The sequence below is a fragment of the Phacochoerus africanus genome, chromosome 7 (assembly GCF_016906955.1).
Source record: "Phacochoerus africanus isolate WHEZ1 chromosome 7, ROS_Pafr_v1, whole genome shotgun sequence".
Classification (NCBI taxonomy): domain Eukaryota; kingdom Metazoa; phylum Chordata; class Mammalia; order Artiodactyla; family Suidae; genus Phacochoerus; species Phacochoerus africanus.
Genome location: NC_062550.1, coordinates 89,074,763 through 89,098,836, shown reverse-complemented (window position 1 = coordinate 89,098,836; position 24,074 = coordinate 89,074,763). Strand labels below are relative to the sequence as shown.

Here is a 24,074-nt window from a genome sequence, read left to right as displayed (position 1 = left end):
TAAGATCTTACTTTCCCTCCAAGAAATAAAGTGAGAGAATGGAACTCGATAATCTCCAAGACTACCTCTGCTGAGATTGCTTCCTATTGTGCCCATATCACAGTACCTGGTGAGACATACTTGTCTTATATGGCAGTTGAGGAAAATCTGAGGTAGCATAGCTGGCCAAAGTAATCTACATCATTAAGTTAATGACAGATGTTAATGTAACTCAAGTCATTCAATTCCCAGCACAGTACCCACTTTTAGTTGTAAAAAGTACCTTTTCAAAAGTCTGGTCTTCGACTTCCCTAGTGACCTAGCAGTTAAGGATCCCGCACTTTCATGGCTGTGGTGCAGGTATGATCTCTGGCCCAGGAACTTCCACATGCCATGGGCACGCCCAAGTAAATAAATAAAATAAATAAAAATAAAAAGCCTTGTCTTAATTGGGATTCAAGACTGATATCCTACAGAACAAACAAAAGAGAAAACTTGGAACTAAATACCCTGGATTCCCAGGAGTTCCTATTGTGGCTCAGTGGTAACGAACCCGACTAGTATCCATGACGATGCAGGTTCAATCCCTGGCCTCGCTCAGTGGGTTAAGGATCCTGCATTGCTGTGAGCTGTGGTGGAGGTTGCAGGCGCAGCTTGGATCTGGCATTGCTGTGGCTGTGGCAAAGACCACCAGCTCCGATTGGACCCTTACAAACTTCTGCATGCCAAGGGTGTGGCCCTAAGAAGACATAAATAAATACCCTGGATTTCCATTATTTGATTACTATTAGTTGGTGAATTTGCAAAGCTCATTGTGCCATACCTTTGGAGAGTCTGGGCAGTAATCTCAACATGAGAAAGTTCTCTTTGATTGTCTAAATCATGTAAAATTTTGAATACTAGAAATGGGAATTGTTTTACCTGTAGGTATAGTTGCAAATAAGGATGTAGAATTTTGTCTTTGTTTTATTTAATGTGCTGCTTCCAAATAGATGATAATAAACCTGTTAATATAATTACCAGCAGATATTTAATACTTTTTCTACCTTTTTCATTTAAAATTACAAAAGAGAGGAGTTCCCATTGTGGTGCAGTGGAAATGGATCAGACTAGGAACTATGAGGTTCTGGGTTCGATCCCTGGCCTCGCTCAGTGGGTTAAGGATCCTGCGTTGCTGTGGGCTGTGGTGTAGGTCTCAGATGAGGATCAGATGTGGCGTTGCTGTGGCTCTGGCGTGGGCTGACAATTATAGCTCCAATTGGATCCCTAGCCTGGGAACCTCCATGTACAGCCCTAAAAAGCAAAAAAAAAAAGGGGGGGGGGGAGAAAGAGAGATGCTGAAAACTGTGTATGTTGTATCAACACACATCATTAAATTACGTGTTAGTATACCAGTTGCTCATTTCTTCCCCAGCTTTTTTTGTTTTGTTTTGTTTTGTTTTTGAGAGCTGCACCCACAGCATATGGAGGTTCCCAGGCTAGGGGTTGAATCAGAGGTGCAGCTGCTGACCTAGGACATAGTCACGGCAACGCTGGATCCTTCACCCACTGAGCTAGGTCAGGGATCGAACCTGCATCCTCATGGATACTAGTCCGATTTGTTTCCTCTGAGCCCAGCTTTATTGAGCTATAATTGACAAACAAAAGTTGTACATTTAATGTGTATAGCTTGCTTTAATATGCATATGTATTGTGATTGCCATAATCAAACTATTCAACATATCCATCACTTCACAGTTTTCTTTTATGTATGTATGTGTGGTGAGAACACTTAAGATCTAACTTCTTAGCTGGGAGTTTTGGCTGTGGTGCAGTGGGTTAATGATCCACCTTGTCTCTGTGGAAGCGTGAGTTGCATCCCTGGTATAGTGGGTTAAGGATCTGGCATTGCTACAGCTATGGCACAGGTTGAAGCTGCAGCTCAGATTTGATCCCTGGCCCAAGGAACTTCCATATGCAGTGGGTGTGGCCAAAAAAGTTGTACCTTCTTGGCAGATTTCAAGCATATAATAAAATGTTAACTATCGCCCAGGCTATATATTATATTTCTAGAACTTAATTGCCTTGTATAACTAAAATTTTGTACCCTTTGACCAGGGTCTCCTTATTTCTCCCTCCCCAGCTATTCATCTTAAGACTGCTTATATATAACATTCCAAGATACGTGTTGTTTGTAAAAAATGTTTATCATTTTACTCATAGAAATCAGGGAAAGATATACAGCTAGCATAAAACAAAGTAAAAGCATTTTTGGTTTTATTTTTTTATTTTATTTTTTTATCTATTTATTTATTTATTTATTTATTTAGGTCTTTTTTGCCATTACTTGGGCCGCTCTCGCGGCATATGGAGGTTCCCAGGCTAGGGGTCGAATCGGAGCTGTAGCCGCCGGCCTACACCAGAGCCACAGCAACGCAGGATCCGAGCCACGTCTGCAACCTACACCACAGCTCACGGCAACGCCGGATCATTAACCCACTGAGCAAGGGCAGGGATTGAACACGCAACCTCATGGTTCCTAGTCGGATTCGTTAACCACTGCACCACGACAGGAACTCCCGCATTTTTGGTTTTAAATTGTCATTGATGTTGAACTGTGTTACTAAATTGTAATTGGTATATAATTTCTATTTGTAACATACATTTTCCACAAAAGGTCAGTTTTACTTTAGCAGTTATACTTAAATATGTTTTAACATCTTAAATTTACGCAAAATTGTCACTGCAGCAGCTCTGGTCACTGCTGTGGCATGGATTCCATCCTTGGCCTGAGAATTTTCATGTGCTGTGGGTGTGGCCAAAAAAAAAATCCCACAACTCTAAGAGATTAATATGCCTATAAATGGCATTCAGTTATGGGGAAAGTCCTATAAATCATGTTTTTAAAAATCAAATGTATTTGATATAAAACAAGAACTTCTAGAGTTATGGGATTTTAATCATAGTAATTCAGAGGAGTACAATCTCTTTGTAAAAAATAATAATTTCCCAGGCTCTTGGGAGCTCTGGGACACAGGTTCAGTCCCCAGCCTGGCACCGTGGGTTAAAGATCTGGCATTGCTGCAACTGTGGCGTAGGTCCCAACTGCAGCTCGAATTTGATCCCTGGCTCAGGAGCTACATATGCCTCGGGGCAGCCAAAATGAAAATAGTAATAATAGCTTTTCTACAAAGGCAAGTACTATGACATAGTACTAGTACAAAGTTCAAGACTTTTCAGTCAGAAATACTCTATAGTAATGGCTCTTCAGTAGGTAATCTATAATAAGACCTAAATCAAGGAGTTCTCTTGTGGTGCAGCAGGTTAAGGATCTGGCATTGTCACTGCAGCACCTCTGGTCACTGCTGTGATGTGGGTTCCATCCCGGACCTGGTAATTTCCACATGCCACGGGCACAGCCCCTCCACCCCCAATAAAAGACTTAAGTCAATCTATTGTATATTCCATGCTACTATTAAAAAACATTGTCTTAATCATGTATTAAAATCCCAGAAAAACACCTGTTTCAGGAAAGAATCCATTTATAATATTTTTAAGCACTAATATTTAGAAAAGGAAATAGTGAAAAAATAAATTTTAATGTTTCTAAAGATAAAATCTGAGCTGGATCTTAAATAAGAAAATACAAGTACTAAAGCAATTCTTCCTTAATACAGGAACAACCAGGAAACTATATGAGAAAAAGCTATTGAAACTGAGGGAACAAGGAACAGAATCTAGATCTTCTACTCCTCTGCCAACAATTTCTTCTTCAGTGGAAAATACAAGACAGAATGGAAGTAATGACTCTGACAGATACAGTGACAATGAAGAAGGTAAACTTTTATATGATGTTAAAATATGTAATAAAAAAAATCAATTTTTTCAGACTCTTAAGATACAGTAACCATGAGGAAAATAAAGTTTTAAATAATATTACCAAGATACATGTAAATTTTGTTCACATCATTAAAATAGACCTCCAAATAATTTGATTTAAATACTTTTTGTTGATAATTCTAAGAAACAGAAGAGTAAAAATGTCTAATTCTTTCTTAGAGAATATAGTATTACAAGTAAAGACAGTTTCCCCACTAATCACTTTGCAAGTATCATCTCCACAGAAGCAACCACTGTCATCAATATTGATGCTTATCTTTTCAGTCTGTTTTTAAATACTTTTTCATATGTATCTGCCTGATACATGGTATTATTTTGTACTTTAAAAAAATCTGTAATATCATGTGAAATCTTATCACTTGCTTTTCTTTACTCTGTTATATTGAGATCTCTTACTGATATATTACATATACTTAATTTCAAGTAATTAATAGGTAGCAATAGTATTTACATATGGTATCTTTTCTCTGTTCTCTATTGATAAGGATTTAAATTTATAGTTTTTGTTAGAAAATCTGATTTCATGATAGCTTTATAGCAAATATTTTGACATACATTTAGTGGACTATTTTAAGAAAATTTGGCCATGGTATGTAAATATTTTTTGAGAGTAGTACATGAAGTATACGACCTTTTAAATTTTATTTTAAGAACAGCTTGATACTTCTGAACTTTTAATTCATATGCCTTGCTTGTTAATTTCATGACTGTCTAATGAGTCAGATTGCGTATATCTCTGTAAGCATTGCCTGCCAGGGCACAGTGTGTCAAATTGGTTGTTCAGAGTATGAAATATAGAGTCTTTTTCTTCAACAGCACTATGTTAGCAAAGAGGCAAAGAATAGAGTTAGCTTAAACACAAGTAATGCTTAAACTTCCTGCCTCTTTTGCCTCTACAGGAAAGAAGAAAGAACACAAGAAAGTGAAGTCCACTAGGGATTGTGTTCCTTTTTCTGAACTTCCAACTACTCCCTCTGGTGGATTTTTTCAGGGTATTTCTTTTCCTGAAACCTCCACCCGTCCTCCTTTGGGCAGGACTGAGCGACAGGCAGCTAAGAAAGTACATACTTCTAAGGGAGACCCACCTAGGGAACCTCTTATTGCCGCAACCTTGCCTGGCAGGGAACAGTTGCAAAAGTTAGCCTCTGGAGAGAGTTTGCTTATTTCCTCCAAGTCTAGCCATGGTAGATGTTTAGAGAAAAGTTCTTCAACATCATCTCAGCATGAACTCGCTGCCTTGTTGGTCTCTGCTGCAGCTTCTCCTTCACTGATTAAAGAAACCACCAGTACTTGCTATAAAGATATAGTAGAAAATATTTACTGTGGTGAGAAAAGTGGAATTCAACCATTATGTACCAAGAGGTCCCATGTTTCAGATCAGTCAACTCTCTCCAGTGAAAGGAAGGCACTAGAAGAGTCTGAGAGATCACAAGTTATTTCTCCACCACTTGCTCAGGCAATCAGAGATTATGTCAATTCTTTGTTGGTCCAGGGTGGAATAGGTAGTTTGCCTGGAACTTCTAACTCTACACCCCCACTGGATGTAGAAAATACATGGAAGAGAATTGATCAGTCTAATTCTCAAGAGACTGAATCCCTCTCTCCTCCACGAAAATTACCTAGGCTCAGTGAAAAGTCAGTAGAGGGAAAGGATTCAGGTTCTTCTGTGGCATTTCAAAATATACCTGAATCTGAACTGATGTCGTCTTCTGCAAAAACTGTTGTCTCTCACTCGCTTACTACCTTAGGCATTGATATGTCTAAGCAATCACAGCGTGATAAAATAGATGCCCCTGAACTATCTTTTCCCTTCCATGAATCTATTTTAAAAGTAATTGAAGAGGAGTGGCAGCAAATTGACAGGCAACTGCCTTCATTGGCATGCAAGTATCCAGTTTCTTCCGGAGAGGCAGCGCGCATATTATCGGTTCCAAAAGTAGATGATGAAATCCTGGGGTTTATTTCTGAAGCCACTCCACCAGCAGATATTCAGGCAGCTTCCACTGAGTCCTGTGAGAAACAGTTGGACTTAGCACTTTGTAGAACATATGAAGCTGCAGCATCAGCATTGCAGATTGCAACCCACACTGCCTTTGTAGTTCAGGCTATGCAGGCAGACATTAGTAAGGCTGCACAAATTCTTAGCACAGATCCTAGTCGCATGCACCAGGCACTTGGGACGCTAAGCAAAACGTACGATGCAGCCTCATTTCTTTGTGAAGCTGCCTTTGATGGAGTAAAGATGGCTGCCCATACCATGGGATCTTCCACTTTAGGTCGCCGATATCTCTGGCTAAGGGATTGTAAAATTAATCCAGCTTCTAAGAATAAGCTGGCTGTTACTCCCTTTAAAGGTGGAACATTATTTGGAAGAGAAGCATTAAAAGTAATTAAAAAGCGTGGAAGCAAACACTAATAAAAAAAAATAAAGACATCCGTCTTACCTTTGATATGGGGAACTTGGCAGCTTTTCTAGGAATTTGAAGCACTTTTATACCAGAATTTTCTTTTAAGGTCTTTTACTTTCTAGAATAGGCTAATTTCAAAATTTCAAACGTCTGCCTGTTAAATTGCAGTATAAAAGTAATTGCCTGTATATAGCTGCCCTTTTTTTTCAAGTTGCACAGATAGAAAGCCTGATACTAACAATTTAAAACTTTTCTAGATTACACTTTTGTCTCAGATAGTTCAGTCTTTCCTATTTTAAGACTTATTAATCTTCAAAACTAAGAAAATTTCATTAACTAGATTATAAGTTGAGTCCTCACGGTTTTAAAAATTACTAAATATCTTTTTACTTTCCAGAACCTGTCTGCATATTTTTTATTTTCTCACTTGTGTTGTTTTTTTACTTATGTCTACAGTATCGTTTGTAGTATTCCAAATCAGTGCAATTCAAAAGTGCCAGGTTACAAACTATTACTGATCCACAGACATAAGCATTCATCAAAATTTGAATCTAGATCAATGTCAGAGTTTATTTTTGTGGTAAAATTTTATTGATAGAGGAAAACAGTGTGCTGATTTACATTCTGGTGCAAATGCTTGTTTTTTTCATGGACTGATAGCAAACAGTTCATGGACCACATTTGGAGAAGTACGACTCTAGACTGTAGTATTCTGGGATAATGCATTCTCACCATCACTGTAAAACTAGTCAGATGAACTAAGAAAAATGAGGCTTTTTTTTTTTTTTTTTTTTTTAAGTAACACTTGTAAAGTATGTTGTAATTCATGGATGATTAGGCTTAATCTAAGCTAAATCCTAAAGTCATTAAGAAATACTATATCACAGTTTCTCTGTGTTTATGTAAGGCAGTATATTCTGTTTTCATTTCTATGATTGTAAGATGAGAGTCTTAACTGTAGAGGCACTTGATAATTGAATTGCTTTGTATTTTTATGGAAATAAGTAGTATTAAATATAAGCAAAATATAGTCCCTTGGGTACTTCTAAACATTTTTATATTCTTAGACTATCCATGTCCATCTTTGCAGCTTTCTAGGAGTAATTTTGTTATTTGTCTGCTGAAATGTACATGTATACATGTACCTACTAAGTGCTGTGTGATTTTTTTTAATGTATTACTGTAGAATGCTTTTGCAAATTCAATAAAGTTGCTAAATTTAAAAAGTTTTGTGTGGTCTCCACAAACATTTTGTATGTGTGTTTTATTCTTGGACTTGTAACAAGTTAGATATTTGTAGGTGAATATCCCTTTTCCATTTCATCGTTGAAACTCACTTGACATTCCAATGATACAGGTGAAAATACTCAAATTATTATATAGGGTTTTTTTCTATTTGAGGACCATGTTTTTATTAGCTATTGGAATTTAAGTTTATAAGAGGAATTACTCTATTAATAAGTCAAACAGATATTTGTTTAATCAGCTCAACTATTATTAAATTCTTTACTTTGTGCTTTCTTATCCTTAGGTTTTGAATTAACAAACATAAGACTTTATAATGCTAAGTATTGTTCCAAAGATAACAGATCTATTAATAGAATTATTGGGAAGTGGAGTTGATACATTAATCCTAAATAAAGATTGAACTATTTGAACTAACGTAAAAATAACTTCATTTTTGAGAAATTTTCTGGTAGATTTGACTAGTACTAGACCAGATAGTTAGCAAAACACATTACTGTCTTGACTACTTTTTGGCATAACTGCATTGAATGCATGCAAAATTAAGCTTTTGTTTAAGAATTGACTCCATTTCTGTGTGTGGTAAGAAAGTAACTTTTTGGTAATGGATGTTTTAGAAATGACAACTGACAATTTTCCTATACTGTGGTAAATGGCCACAAAAATGTGGAAGCTAACTAAAACCTTTATGAGTCTCTTGAAAAATCTAGCCCTTCAAATGGTGATAAAATCAAGACTAGGAAAGTGGGATATTGAAGCCTATGAAAAGATACATGTATCTGAGTTTTTATGATAATCTTCATGGTGACATGCAAAGTAATACATAATGCATTAGCTTCTCTTGAAAGAAGTGCTACTTTATCATGGGGAGGAGGAGGAGACGTGACATATGATCAGTTGTATTTTTTATGTGAACAAGATTTCTCCTTAGCTCTTCAGCTGTATGCAAGGTTTTTATAATCACATTAGAAAAGGAGGAGAGACTTAAACTGCACTTACATTAATGTCATCGTATTTCCTGTTACTAGTCTTGATGCTATACAGTACAGGTGGTTCTTTTTTCCTCCTGAAAATTCCCTATAGCCTTTTACCTTCCGTATTCTAAATTTTAGTTTAATAACTAACCTTTGTTTATGTAGTAATATTGCACTGTATGGACAAAAGAATGGTAACAGTTATGTATTTTAATGTCCTTTTCTCACATCTAAATTGTTTTTAGTAAAAAGTGGCCATGATAGCACTTTGAATTCGCTTTATATTTCAGGCTATTAGTCCCAGAAAAAAGAAAGAATAAATAGAAAAAGTGATCATACTCAGGAGTTGGGGAGATAAACAAAAATGGGATAAACTAAGAAAGGAAAAGGAAAGTTTTTAAAGGCAGAAATTGCAGTTAACCAGTTTGGGTCTCTTGAGGTAATACCAATAAACTTATTTTACATACTAGTATGCCTAAAAACCAGAGTTCTAAAGTAATGTTAGGATGATGTTGTAATTTATTGTGTTTCAAAGAGTAATGATTTTTCCAATGTTATTTCCAGACTCTAAAATAGAGCTCAAGCTTGAGAAGAGAGAACCACTAAAGGGCAGAGCAAAGACTCCAGTAACACTCAAGCAAAGAAGAGTTGAGCACAATCAGGTATCTTTAGCTTTATGGTCGCTGTATTCAGGTATAAGTAATCTCCTGACAAGAGAAATTTGCCTGTGTCCTTGCCTTTGGTTAATAGGCGACAGCCAAGATCCAGCATATTCGATGAAGTGTTCATTAAGTGGCACCAGAAGTCTAAACATTGTGTGTTTTGTCAGTAGTGTAGCCTGTGCTTACTGCAAAAGTCTGTTAAGTAAATGTCTCACTTGTGCTTGATTCTGTGCTAAGCATGGTTCCAAGCCAGTCATGCTGCTTTTTAAGAAAAATATTTTAAAAGGTGGAAATACCTAAGCAAGTCTGATATAATAAAAGATAGGGGGAGTGTTTTGTATTTGCGTCTTTGTCTCTAGATTTTTGACTTGACTTTGCTTTTACTTTGTTTGGCCTGTGTTATGTTCTGTGGCTTTTCCCTCATCTCTGAAGCTGGTCTGATCCTAAGACCACACTGATCACTTTCCTTACCCTAAGTAGAAATTTACCTTTTTTATTGTGGGTGAGGCAAGATGCAGTTTTCCAAAGGAAAATGTATGAAACTAAGGGAAAAATAAGCACAGGAATAAATGAACTTAGTTTCAAGAAAACCAATTATTGCCTAATCTAACATTGATTTCGGCTGACAGTTTACAAGTCAGCCATCTCTGGAGTCATTTTCCCTACCCTTTTTCTGTCTCATTGCAAGATTTGTCTGGCTGACTATCTTTTCCATTTTCTTCTTGTCATTTTATTTTATTTTATTTTTTTGTCTTTCAGGGCCGCAGCTACGGCATATGGAGGTTCCCAGGCTAGGGGTCGAATCAGAGCCATAGCCTCTGGCCTATGCCACAGCCACAGCGACGAAGGATCCGAGAGGATCCAAGCCTCGTCTGCAACCTATACCACAGCTCCTTAACCCACTGAGCGAGGTCAGGGATCGAACCCGCAACCTTATGGTTCCTAGTCGGATTCATTTCCGCTGCACCATGACAGGAACTCCCTTTTTGTCATTTTAAAGCCATACATCCTCAGTGGAAATGTTCTTGATTTCTTAATCTGTGTCTCTCTCTTGGTTTGATGTAGTTAAAGTTGAATTTCAGAACTTTTTGTTAGAAATGAACTTGGTGACTGTGTGAAGAATGTGTAGAGCTTTGAATAAAAGAAGATTTTGTTTAATATTGAACCAAAGACTGGAGTAGATATTTTGTTGTCCTTTTATCTGCTATTGCTCGGGAAGAACTACAAGGGCCTGCTGAAGAATAAGGAAATAACAGAGCAAGAGAAACTAGGAAAATCGGGTGAAGGACACTGAAATAGACATGGAGAATTTCAGTCCAATTTATGAAGGCAAGATGGCGTCACGCCAGCAAGAATGCGTTGACTTTGAAGTAACAGGTTAAAGAGAGGGAGGATGGTATTAAATATGGTTTAAGGGGTGATTGTTTGACTTGGGGAATCTTAACTGAGGGACAAAATAATCAAAAGAGAATAGATTTAGGAGATACAGGCAGGATTAGACAGGGGCCTTATACAAAATTTAAATCATATAGAAAACTAGAGGCAAGAGTTTAATGACCCTTCAGTTACAGAACAGTTGTCAACATTTTACTAGTTTTTTCATCTTCACCCTTACCCTTTAGCATTTTTAATTCCTTTGGTTTTGTAATTTGTTGCTTAAATATTAAAACAAATCTCTGACATCCTCTCATTTCTACATTAAGATATCAGTATTTCAGTATATATCTCTGAAGGATATAAGCTGCTTTTTGTTTATGTATATTAGTGAAAGAACTATTTTATTTGGAGTGTTGTGGCATTGTGTGTATGTGTAAAATAAGGTTTTCCTCCTGTGTTCAAAGCTCTGTACATCCTATATACAGTCACCTGCAGTCTCAGAGATGTCTCTTTTATGATTGAAGTATTCAAATTGGGTTTCAAACAAGGTCCACAAATCATTTAGTGTTTTTTGGATTTGTTTTGTCTTTTAAATCTGTAGTTATTGCCACTATAACTTTCCCCTCCCTCTGTTAATTTGGTGAAGAAACTAGGTTAGTTCTCTACAGAATTTCTCACATTGTGGATTTGGCTGATTGCTTCTTCAAGGGTCATTTCATTTGCTTTTCTGTCCCCTGTACTTCCTGTAGAATAGGAAGTTAGACCTCTTTGGTGGGGGATAGACCTTTCTGTGATGATGGAAATGTTTTATATCTGCTATTCATTCGGTAGCCACTAGCCACAATACTTGGAGTGTGACTTTTGTGGCTGAGAAACTAAAATTTTGAGTTTATCTAATTTAAATAGCCATGTATGGCTAATAGTTACCATTTTGCACAGTACAGATCTAGAGGCTTAGTGAAATTTGAGTTCAGTTACTTTGACAAGAATACTTCATAAAGAGTTTCCATTGTGGATCAGTGGTAAGGAACTAATATCCATGAGGATGTGGGTTCAATCCCTGGTCTTACTCAGTGGGTTGAGGATCTGATGTGGCTGTGGCTGTGGTGTAGGCTGGCAGCTACAGCTCTGATTTGACCCCTAGCCTGAGACCCTCCATATGCTGCGGTGCAGCCCTAAAAAGACCAAAAAAAAAAAAAAAGACTACTTCATAAATAGTGTTGTGGCCATCATGTTGCATCATATCAGAGGTACATCATCCTAAAATTAATTGCTAATGGGTTCAGATGTTGAAACCCTAGTTCATCTATTGTAAGTTCCACATTGTCTTTTCATTTAGTGGTTATGACAGCCATTTATGATTATTGCCTAGATCCATTATTTCAAGTCATTAAGGTGGTTTTTCTCTTTCTCTCATTCCTTTACATCTATAACTGGAATTCCCCTTTTCTTTGGCCATGCTTTGTGACATGAGGAAGTTCCTGGGCCAGAGATCGAACGCATGCCACAGTAGCAACCCAGGCTTCTCCAGTGACAACACTAGATCCTTAACCCCCTGTGGCACAGGGGAACTCCCTATAACTGGATTTTTTTTTTTCTTTTTCTTTTTGCTATTTCTTTGGGCCACTCCCACGGCATATGGGAGGTTCCCAGGCTAGGGGTCGAATTAGAGCTGTAGCCCCCGGCCTATGCCAGAGCCACAGCAACGCAGGATCCAAGCCGCGTCTGCAACCTACACCACAGCTCACGGCAACGCCGGATCGTTAACCCACTGAGCAAGGGCAGAGACCGAACCCGCAACCTCATGGTTCCTAGTCGGATTCATTAACCACTGCGCCACGACGGGAACTCCTGGAATTTTTTTATAAAGAACTTTTTGTCATGAATTGTCTGGTTGCCTTGAAATAAAATTCATACAGGAAGGCCAGGATAAATGCTTACTTGGCTTTTATTTGCCATTTTCCAAGTTAAAGCACCATAGTCTTTTTTTTAGGGTCACACCCACGGCATATGAAGGTTTCCAGGCTCGGGGTCCAATTGGAGCTATAGCTGCCAGCCTATGCCAGAGCCACAGCAATGCCAGATCCAAGCCGTGTCTGCGACTCACACCACAGCTCACGGCAACACCAGATCCTTAACCCACTGAGCGAGGCCGGGGGTCGAACCCGCAACCTCATGGTTCCTAGTTGGATTCGTTTCTGCTGCACCACGACAGGAACTCCAAAGTGCCATAGTCATTTTGAAAGGTGATCAATAAAAGTCTTTTTACTAGTAAGGTTTTTAATGTATTTGATTCTTGATCACTTGATCACTGTTTTTTCACATTCAAATTGTACCATCATTAGCTGTTGGGAATTACTGAGTTGGTTCCTCTATCCTTTTATTGACCCCCACGTGTCTTTTCTTTCTTTTTTTTCTGTGTTTTTTTTTTTTTGGTTGTTGTGGTTTTTTTTGTTTTTTTTTTTTTTTGTTTTTTTTTTTTGCTTTTTAGGACCGCACTTGCAGCATATGGAAGTTCCCAGGCTGGTGTCAAATCAGAGCTGCAGCTGCCAGCCTGCACCACAGATTGAGCCACATCTACCACCTATGCCATAGCTCACAGCAGCACCAGATCTTTAACCCACTGAGTGAGGCCAGGGATTGAACCCACACCCTTATGGATACTAGTTGGCTTCCTAACGTGCTGAGCCACAAAGGAAACTCCTGTCCCCATGTGTCTTGGATACTTTCTTGTTTTCTGGCATAATAATATACCCTGGGCTCATGTGTATTTCTTGCCTCCTGTCAAGTCAGTCATTTTTCCAAACAACTTTAATCCTTTTAATGGAAAGTATTATTTGGAGTCTACCCACAGTCTAGATACAAAGGGTATTCATTCCTACCTGGTTGTCACTCTTTTGGGCCTTTTCAATAGGTAGACCTAGGAGCACTTAAATTTTTTTTTTTTTTCCCTTTTTTGTCCACACCTGTGACATGTGGAAATTCCTGGGCCAGGGATCAAATCCAGGCTGCAGCTGCAACCTACACTACAGCTGCAGCAGTGCCAGATCCTTAGCCACTGCACTGGACTAGAGATCAAACCCGGGCCACTGCAGAGACAATACCGGATCCTTAACTTGTTGTGCTTCAGTAGGAACTCCTAGGAATATCTATTTTTTTAGAAAGACTATAGGTCATGAATTCCTCAAATTTATGAATATAAGCTAACTTATAGGTGTTAAACTTGTATCTTCTTTCTCTTATGCTGAATATCTTGGTTCTTAATATTGTTTCTCAAGTTTTTTTTTGTTTCTTGTTTTTTTTTTATTTAGGGCTGTGCCCGTGGCATATGGAGGTTCCCAGGCTAGGGGTCGAATTGGAACTGTAGCTGCTGACCTACACCACAGCCAGAGCAACGCTGGATCCGAGCCATGTCTGCAACCTACACCACAGACCACAGCTCACAGCAATGTCGGCTTAACCCACTGAGCAAGGCCAGGGATCAAACCTGTGCCCTCATGGATACTAGTCAGATTCGTTACCCCTGAGCCACTTCAGGAACTCCTCAAGAATGTTTTTAAATAACAGTATTACTACTAAAAGTAAGCTGACAATTGCAATTTCAGATTTTGGGGGGAGGTTTTTCTAATCTGTAGAATATAAAATACTATGCTTAAAATCACTTGAAAGAATTTTTTTTTCATTCGTATTTTTTAATTATTGAGACTATATATGTGGGTTTTTTAAGTTTTGGTTTATACTTTGTTTCTTTTTGAAAATATAATACATAGATTTATGAATTTATTTATGCTCCCATTCTTATATAAAAGGCAGCCTACATTGCACATTTCTGTTTCTGTTTTTAATCTAAACACATATCCTGATGATCACTCCATAGGACAGTGTAGTGTAATCATCTTCATTGCTTGTAACACTGTGTGGTATTGCATTTTATGGATTTACTGTAATCTGTTCAGCCGCTTTGCTTTTGGTGGATATTTAGATTGTTTTCAGTTATGTGCCATTCCAAATAAAGCAAAGGTAAACCAACAGAGCCTTTTTACATGTCATTTCATGTTTTAGCCAATTTATCTTTCTTTTTTTTTAGGAAGCCTGTAAGTGAAATTGCTGGGTATTAGTGCTATATGTTAGCAAGTTCCCCTGCATAAGAGTTGAACCATTTTGCATTTCCCCAAATAATGTGTGAGAATACTTCTCTAATGAAAGAAATATGATGCTGTTTAAAAACCAAAAAAAAAAAACAAGTAAATATGAGAAACCATATTGATTACTAAATTGTTAGTTCTTCAGAGCAAGGTTATAAATTTTTTATTTAGAGCTTGTATTTTACTGACTGGGATTTACAGCCTCCTTTAATAACCCAGCTCCTGCATTCTCCATGTGCCTCAACTGCCTGATGTCTTCTGAATAACTTTTTAACTGATAGGGTTTTTTGTTTCTTCCTCCTGTTGTCTCTGTGATAAATTGAGGACTTTGTATAGACCATCTTGCTGAAAATGGATGATGCTGCAGTTCTTATGTTGGCCACAGAGCATATAGTAGTCACTGTACTAATTTTACATAACAATGAGTTTCTTCCTTTTCAATCAATAATTGTTTGGTCCATCTTCCTTACTAAGTAGTTATAACACTGAATTCTAATTTTGTTATTTTTTATTTATATTTTCTTCTCAAAGTCATTTGTTTTATAGTAGATTCTGGTAGAAAAATTTTTTTAGTCTTCAGGATTAGTTGCGTGAAAGACAGTTTTCTGTAACAATGATTAATTCTAAATTAGATAATGATATTAAGAACTGATAAAATTGGGAATTCCCGCTGTGGCACAGTGGGTTAAAAATCTGACTGCAATAGCTCAGGTTGCTGGGGTTGTGCAGGTTCGATCCCCAGCCCAGTGCAGTGGGTTAGAGGATCCAGCATTGCTGCAGTTGCAGTGTAAGTCACAGCTGTGGCTTGGTTCATTCCCTGGTGCGGCAACTCCCACATGCTAAGGCCGCAGCCATTAAAAAAAGAACTAATGGAGTTCCCGTCGTGGCACAGTGGTTAATGAATCCGACTAGGAACCATGAGGTTTCGGGTTCGATCCCTGGCCTTGCTCAATGGGTTGAGGATCCAGTATTGCTGTGAGCTGTGGTGTAGGTTGCAGATGCGGCTCGGATCCCGCACTGCTGTGGCTGTAGTGTAGGCCGGTGGCTATGGCTCCAATTAGACACCTAGCCTGGGAATCTCCATATGCTGCGGGAGCCGCCCTAGAAAAGGCAAAAAAGACCTAAATAAATAAATAAATAAATACTTGGCTTTGGAGCTCCCATCGTGGCTCGATGGTTAACAGATCCGACTAGGAACGATGAGGTTGCAGGTTCGATCCCTGACCTCGCTCAGTGGGTTAAGGATGTGGTATTGAGATGAGCTGTGGTGTAGGTCGCAGACGTGGCTCTGATCTGATGTTGCTCTGGCTGTGGCGTAGGCCAGCAGCTGTAGCTTTGACTGGCCCCCTAGCCTGGGAATCTCCATATGCTGCGGGTACAGCCCTAAAAAAAAAATAAAATAAAATAAAATAAATTGGCTTTGAGATGCATCATAAGTCAGTGACATTGTCTTAAACCATTTGTAACCCCAGCTGCACATTAGAATCCCCTCAGGAGCTACAAAATTTAATATTGCTCAGGTTGTTCTAGAAGGGATTCTAACTTAATTGGTCCAAAGCAGGGTTGGGAGCATTCGGTATTTTTAAAAAGCTTCCCAGATGATACTGTGCCGCCAGGATTGAGAATCTGTGATTAAAACTAGTGATCCCTTTGAGTTCCCGTTGTGGCGCAGTGGTTAACGAATCCGACTAGGAACGATGAGGTTGCGGGTTCAATCCCTGGCCTCGCTCAGTGGGTTAAACGATCTGGCGTTGCCGTGAGCTATGGTGTAGGTTGCAGATGTGGCTCGGATCCCGCATTGCTGTGGCTCTGGCGTAGGCTGGTGGCTACAGCTCCGATTAGACCCCTAGCCTGGGAACCTCCATATGCCACAGGAGCGGCCCTAGAAAAGGCAGAAAGACAAAAAAAAAAAAGAAAAGAAAAAATAAATAAAACTAGTGGTCCCTTCTAGTCACATCATCAGGAATTTAACTATTAATAAGCATCTGTTATGTAATACATGTAATTTGTTTATAGATTTGTCTTTTGACTAACATTAAGTTTACCTTCAGCAGATTTTTCCTCATTGATAGCAGGAAAATCAACCCTGAGTTTCAGATTGTGAGTCAAAGGGGAAACTCTTAGAAGGTCAATCCCAAATATAGATAAATACAAAATAAGATGTATGAGACTGTCTGTACCTTGTGGGGTTTTGATAGTAATTCTTCCAGCCAACTAAGCATACTTACTGGATGACTGCTCTTGTCCTGAGATGAGAGTAAAATACACCTGTCTGTAAAATTGATACTAACTTTATATAAAAACATCAGTTATTTAGATAAAAGATTAGCTTGAAAGCAAAAGTGACAATATAAGCATACTCTAGTGTAGTTAATCATTGATGGATGTCCTTAATTAAAAGAATCTTCTGGTAATAGTGGTTTCAAAGTTGAATAACTTGTTACTTGGAATGTAGAATCTCAGGCCTCACCTTAGAGCTACTGAATTAGAATCTGCATTTTAACAAAAGCTTCTGGTAATTGATATGTATTTTATAGTTTGAGAAGCACTGATCTAGTGGTTTTTAAACTATGTGAGTACTCTTTTTTTTTAATGCCTCATATGCGGCACATGGAAGTTCTGGGCCCAGGGGTCAAATCGGAGCTGCAGCTACAGGCATACACCACAGCCACAGCAGTGTGGGATCCAAGTCACATCTGTGACCTATGCTGCAGATTGCAGCAACACTGGATCCTTAACCCACAAGGAACTGAACCCACATCCTCACAACACTATGTTGGGTTCTTGACCCACTGAGCCATAACGGGAACTCCTGAATTATTTTTTTAAAAAGGAAAATCAGTCCCCTTTTCAGGGAGAAATAAATCTGGGACTCGAAGGGAACAATGGTCTGTCTATTCCTATTACCATTTTCTTTTAGTAGTGAGGATTGAGTAGCACTGAGGCTTGGCAATGATATTTTAGGCTTGCCTGTTCATGAAGGAGGTGACTGTTGGGTTTTTGTTGCTACTCAGTTTTATCATCTGTTTGTAAGATGAGTTTGAGACCTGGGAATTTTTAAATTCAGATAGCTGTGCATGGATTATAATTGCAACTGATTCTATTTGAATAATCCTAATCCTAACAATAATGTTTAATCTATGATAACGATTATAAAATTTGTGTGTTTTTTTTAACTGACTTGTTATATGTAACAAATGACTTTCTTACAAGTCATGCCTGCTTTTTTGTGTAGACAGCCAAGGATGCAGCTATAATACTAGAGCTAGATAGCAAACAGCAAGTCACAAGAGGAGCCAGTGATAAATTGACATACTTTCCCCACACACGCTTTTATTATAGTATGCGAGCTCCTCTAGTTGGATTCTACTGTATTTACCATACTTTTAAGTGTTCTCTGATGCCTACATATCTGTTCAATCAGTACATTTTGAGGGTGTAGCCTTATTTGCACATACCAGCATTTGGAAACTTTTCATGGCTTCTCAGTGTGCTAATGTGGCCATTATTAAGGTATTTGCTGTTAGAATATAACTTTTAATATGTCGATGCTTGAATAGAGCTATTCTCAAGCTGGAATAACTGAGACTGAATGGACAAGTGGATCTTCAAAAGGCGGACCTCTGCAGGCATTAACTAGGGAGTCTACAAGAGGGTCGAGACGCACTCCGAGGAAAAGGGTGATGCAAGGCTTATTGCTTAGAATTGGGTTTTCAGATTGGTAGGGTTTTAGTGGTTATTTTATATTTATTGTTTTTGTTTTGTTTTCAAACTAACAGGTGGAAACTTCAGAACATTTTCGTATAGATGGTGCAGTAATTTCAGAGAGTACTCCCATAGCTGAAACTATAATGGCTTCAAGCAACGAAACCTTAGTAAATATGTTTCATAAACTATACAAGTGGTATTCTTTGTAAATTAGCCTTTAATTAAAATCGGGGAGGTGGTGAATTTTGGCAGACCTCAAACTTACATGTTTTTAAACATTTTAAACTCATTTTCCCCATGTAACTCTGAATTCTAGAATTTTTCAATATAGTTATTTTTAATATATATATAATTCATTGTGTAAGAATCCTTAGTGCTTTAAGGATTAAAAGCAAATGATAAGGCTTCTCCACCACATGTAAACCACTGAATATATTTATTTCTAGGTTCTTATGCCTAAATTAAGAGAAAGTTTCACATATTACAGAAGTCAGCTATCTTTTTTTTCTTTTAACGTGTCTTTGTTATGTTTGGATAATTCTGAGTCTGAATAATTTGAATCTTGGCAGGTTGTCAATAGGGTGACTGGAAATTTCAAGCATGCAGCTCCTATTCTGCCAATCACTGAATTCTCAGACATACCCAGAAGAACACCAAAGAAACCATTGACAAGAGCTGAAGTAAATGAATAAAATTTAGATCGATGCTATCATTGATCTTTTAATGAGGAAATATTTTTATTTGTTGTTCAGAGTGGGAGGGAGCAGAGCTTTCTTTATTGGGTGGGGTTGTCTGTATATGACAAACTAATGCTATCCTCTTGCTGCTATGTGCCTCTTTAAGTTCCACTTTTCAAGGGAGTGGTCATTTTTGTGCTGCTTGTAATATGTTCTCTTTGTTATGGATGTGGGTTCAAATTGTTAACTGGGCTGTGGGGGAAGCTATACTATCTTTCATTGAAAGGTCAGATGAGATTTTGAAGTTACTTTGTATTATACTTGAATTACTTCTGTAAAATTAAGCTTTAAACTACTAACTGCATGATACATTATAATTTACTGATTCTTTACCAAAGATTATTTTTATCTAGGCATAAAGGTAATATTCCATCAGAACAATCAGATTGTTAAAAATTTGTTTTTTAAGTTAGGAAGATTGGATTGATCTATAGTTAATTAAAAACATACACTAAAATTTGTTAAAAGAACCATTTTAATGTGATATCTTTTATACTTAATCATTTGTTTTATTACAAAATTAACAGGAAGAAACAATGTACCCTTAATGAAAAGTATTGGAGGGAACTTAACTTGCACTGCCATATTAGCTGTACTAAATTTATTTTTTAACTTATTTGAATGTGTGATGATTCCCATTCCCCTGCCTCCATTACAGCTTTAACATATCTTCATATTGAGGAAATTTGAAGAGAGCCTTGGACATGTATGGATAATTAAGCAAGAATGAATTTAGAAATGGCAGTTGTAAAAGTTGGATAGATTTAAGTGCATTCTGTTTCCAAAACTTCTGTCTAAAACTGTGTTCTAATTATTGCACATTTACACTAAGTTTTAACTTGCGTTTGTTTCTTTGTTTCTTATTAGGTGGGAGAAAAAACAGAGGAAAGAAGAGTAGAAAGGGATATTCTTAAGGAAATGTTTCCCTTCGAAGCATCTACACCAACGGGAATTAGGTATTCAGATACATTGAAACAAGTATTAGTGTATTTTATTAGGGCATATTGATTTATTTGTTTCCACCTTTATTGAGATATGCTTGACATATTAAAAATTGTATATATTTAGAATGTACAACATAATTGTTTATATATACACACACACACATAAACAGGAATTTTAGCTTTTGATTCTTCAGAAAATTACTATACCTCTGTTGTCAGAATTAAACTGTTCTTTTGGGGAGTGCTTTAATTCTTCTAAGTGCTAACTAGTTCATATTCTTGAAAATTGGGTTAGTTTCAAAATCTAAACTGAAACCTAGTAAGAAGGAAAACATTTTTTATTCCTGGGTTTCTCTTTTCTAATTGAAAAAACTGCTTTTAGATAGCTGTTGAATTGTTTCCTGACTGGAAGGAATCACAACCAAACTACCTTTCTTCCTTTCTTATCTCCTAAATATATTTGCTCTGAAAAGCCTTTAAGAAGGCAAATTTAGTGAATATCTATCAGTACTCTGAATATTGTTTTCTAATAAGATACACATCTAACTCTTCAAATGAAAAATGTATAGGAGTTTTACTTTTTAAATACATTGGCTGACCTCACTATTAATAATACATGACAATTTTCTATTGTTATCTCAAGGAATGTGTTTGGATTTAGGAGTGGTAATAACATTTTCTATTATTTATCTAATACTTATTTTTCTCTTCCTCCTTTCCTTCCCAACAGTGCTAGTTGCCGCAGACCAATCAAAGGAGCGGCAGGCCGACCATTAGAACTCAGTGATTTCAGGATGGAAGAATCTTTTTCATCTAAATATATTCCTAAGTATGTTCCTTTGGCAGATGTCAAGTCAGAAAAGACAAAAAAGGGACGCTCCATTCCCATGTGGATAAAAATTTTGCTTTTTGTTGTTGTGGCCATTTTTTTGTTTTTGGTCTACCAAGCTATGGAAACCAACCAAGGAAATCCATTCTATCAGTTTATTTCTAATAACTCTAAAAATGCCAACTGAACAATATCTCTTTGGCACATTCAACTTGGTCTCCTATTTTTAATAACTGTATAAAAAAAACATTTGCGTACATTTCTTGACTCAAGAACAAAAAAAATGTGATTTCACCTCAATAAATGTAATATTCCATTGAAAAGCAAACAAGATATATATAAATGGACTTCATTTAATGTTTTGGACTTTGGACTAGGAGATCACTTCGTGCCATATGAATAATCTTTTTTAGCTCTGGAACTTTTTTGTAGGCTTTATTTTTTTAACGTGGACATCTTATTTCTTTTTTGAGAAAAATTATATTGTTTTTGTGTATTTGGGAAACAAGAAGGGCAAAACATGGTGGTATAATGTGAAGCTATACATTTAAATACTTTGAATTCTTACAGAAAAGATTTTAAGAATTCTCTGCTGAATAAAAACTAGAGATGTGAAACATGAAATTCGGTAAGAGAAAAAGTAATTTGGGATTGTTCTTTTTGTAACTGCAACGAAGTTTGATGGTGTTTATGGGGGAAAGTATAGCGATAATCTCCTGTAATTTTATCAATAGTAATGTTATTGTAGCCCTATTGTACTCACTTTTTAAAATATTTCTAGTATCATGAATGTCCAACCCATTTAGATGCAGTTGATTTTTAGCAGGGATCTATCAGTGTAACATGTCCGTGCTTTGGAGAACTGTTACAGCTGTCCATGTTTTTAAAAAACAGCCATACATGTTTTTAAAACCTGTCTAGCTGGCTATAAGGCTAAAATTGGAAGCTCGTAACTTTTTATTTACAACAGAACATTTATTCTGTCAATCCAATTTGTTACCAAAATATTTTTTAGATAAATAAGTGTGTGTGTATTTAGAAGTTAGAAATTTTAAACACCCATCTTAGGTTCCATTTGGATTCCTTAGTGAATTATCTTCTGTTACCAAAAACAAATTTTGCCAAGTTTTTGTTTTTTTGCACCAAATTTCCCAACATAATTTGATTTGAAAGTGTAAAAACCATCTGCTTTTCATTTTAAATCACATAGTGAACTTTTCTTGGATACACAGGATTTATAAACTCTGAAATTGAGGTGGGCATTATGATTTTTGTTTACTCTTGAAATGGTTAACTTTATCTTTGTGATTAATTTTTTTAGCTAAAACTTACCTCATGTATAACTTGGTTTGGTAAAGTAGGTAGGTATTTGAAATTTCCATAGAATCAAGTAAAACAAAAATTTTGAACTTAATCATTGAGTTTCGACTTTACAGTCATTGACCATAAAGCACATTAAAAATGTAAGTTGTTTTTAAATATCATCTGAAATAAAAAGATCCTTTTTAAAAAGGAAAAGCTAAAGATGTATATTGAGACCAACACACCATTTTAATTTGGATCAGCCCTCATCTGATAATTAGCTTGTAGATATTTTGTAGATATTTTTCGCTTACTTGGCCATTGACTAGAAACATTTATAGTTCTGTTCCTGCAAAGGCAATGGGAAACTTACTCCTACATCAGAAATGCTTGCCTCTCTGAGTAAAAGTGTATCTTTGAAATGAGCCCCAGAGGGAGCACTTTTACTCAGCCTTGCCTTTCTACAGCGATAACAGTCTACTTGTACTTTCTTTGTTTCCCATATTGTTTTCAATCTTTTGTTTATAATTAGAAGTTGTAAGAAGCTGCATTTAATGTTCAGAAATATGGGAAGAGAAAGCAGACTTAATATGTATGTAAGATCAATTTTCTAATAGGAAAGATATGTTCCAAAATAGCTAAGTAGGTCAAGATAAAAACATGTAGTCTTTTTTTTTTTTTTCGTTTAATGTGTACTTAGTCTTTTGTCTGTGTCTGTTTTATTCCACTAGAATAAATGTGTCCTTGATGTAAATGCAAAGCATTTCTTCCTGATTAAAATTGTAGATGTAGACTTTACAATATAATTCAGTAATAAAAATGTAATTAACCTCTAGTTTTGTCATTGCAATAAATACTTTCCAAATAGGACAAACTATAAGATTTCCTGATAACATTTTTTTTTTCTTTTTTTGCTTTTTAGGGCCACATCTGCAGCATATGGAGGTTCCCACGCTAGAATCGGAGCTACAGCTGCCAGCCTATGCCAGAGCCACAGCAATGCCAGATCCGAGCCACATCCGGATCCTTAACCCACTGAGTGAGGCCAGGGATGGAACCCACAACCTCATGGTTCCTAGCTGGATTTGTTTCCACTGAGCCATGGTGGGAACTCCCTGATAACATTTTATATGTGAGATTTATGGATTATTGAGTTTTAATTCTCATTTCAGTCTACTTTGTATTTTGCTTCTAATCATGATAGTAGTCTGGTCCTCTTTTGTTCCTAGGTAAGCAATCTCTAGCCATTAGACTCTCAGAATGATGTAGGGAAGCTCTTGGAGGCGCTTATCTGTGGTGCTCATGATTGTTACTCTTGCTTTCTTTTTTTCTTCCCCCTCTTTCTTTTTCAGCTGCATCCACAGCATATGAAAGTTCTCGGGCCAGGGATTGAATCTGAGCCACAGCTATGGCAAAGCTGGATCTTTAACCCACTGTACCACAGCAGGAACTCCTTTCAGTCTTGTTTTGAGACAAAGCAGAGATGTTGCTGCAGTATATTCATCATGGAGCTGTATTCACAAGATGAAAATGCCTCTCTCTCTCTGCGATTCTTATGTCCCCCCAAAGGTGATTTTATTTACATTAGTAATTCTCAAAGTAATATATACACTGTACTTAATTAGAAAGCAGATAGCATCAAAGACTTAACAGAGTGTGCTTTACTGCGTGCTTATAGTATGTGCTACAGTGTGCTGTTCTATACACATGCTATGTATTGACTCATGATATGTATTGATCCTCATGATAATCCTGTGAAGTAGATATTTTCTGCCCCACAACCCATAGCATGCAGAAGTTCTGCAGGCCAGGGACCGAACCCATGCCACTGCCAGAGTGGCAGAACCAGAGCTACTGCATTGGGCCAACACTGGATGTTTAGGAG

At 37.1% G+C, this 24,074-nt stretch overlaps 1 protein-coding gene across 5 annotated transcripts in view; it reads left to right on the top strand.

Moving 5' to 3' along the window:
* The window catches only part of TMPO (thymopoietin), a 29,121-nt gene extending 6,097 nt beyond the window's left edge, over positions 1-23,024 (top strand). The window contains exons 3-9 of one of the 5 annotated variants that reach the window (XM_047788226.1): positions 3,636-3,794; positions 9,050-9,147; positions 18,230-18,349; positions 18,449-18,544; positions 18,947-19,057; positions 19,982-20,070; positions 20,789-23,024. In XM_047788226.1, the coding sequence (XP_047644182.1) occupies positions 3,636-3,794; positions 9,050-9,147; positions 18,230-18,349; positions 18,449-18,544; positions 18,947-19,057; positions 19,982-20,070; positions 20,789-21,074 (959 nt within the window). In that variant the 3' untranslated portion in view covers positions 21,075-23,024. Of the gene's footprint in view, positions 1-3,635; positions 3,795-4,757; positions 7,424-9,049; positions 9,148-18,229; positions 18,350-18,448; positions 18,545-18,946; positions 19,058-19,981; positions 20,071-20,788 lie in introns of those variants that run through there. The other 4 variants (XM_047788227.1, XM_047788228.1, XM_047788229.1 and 1 more) reach the window with 4 other exon arrangements.
* Positions 23,025-24,074: the final 1,050 nt, after the last annotated feature.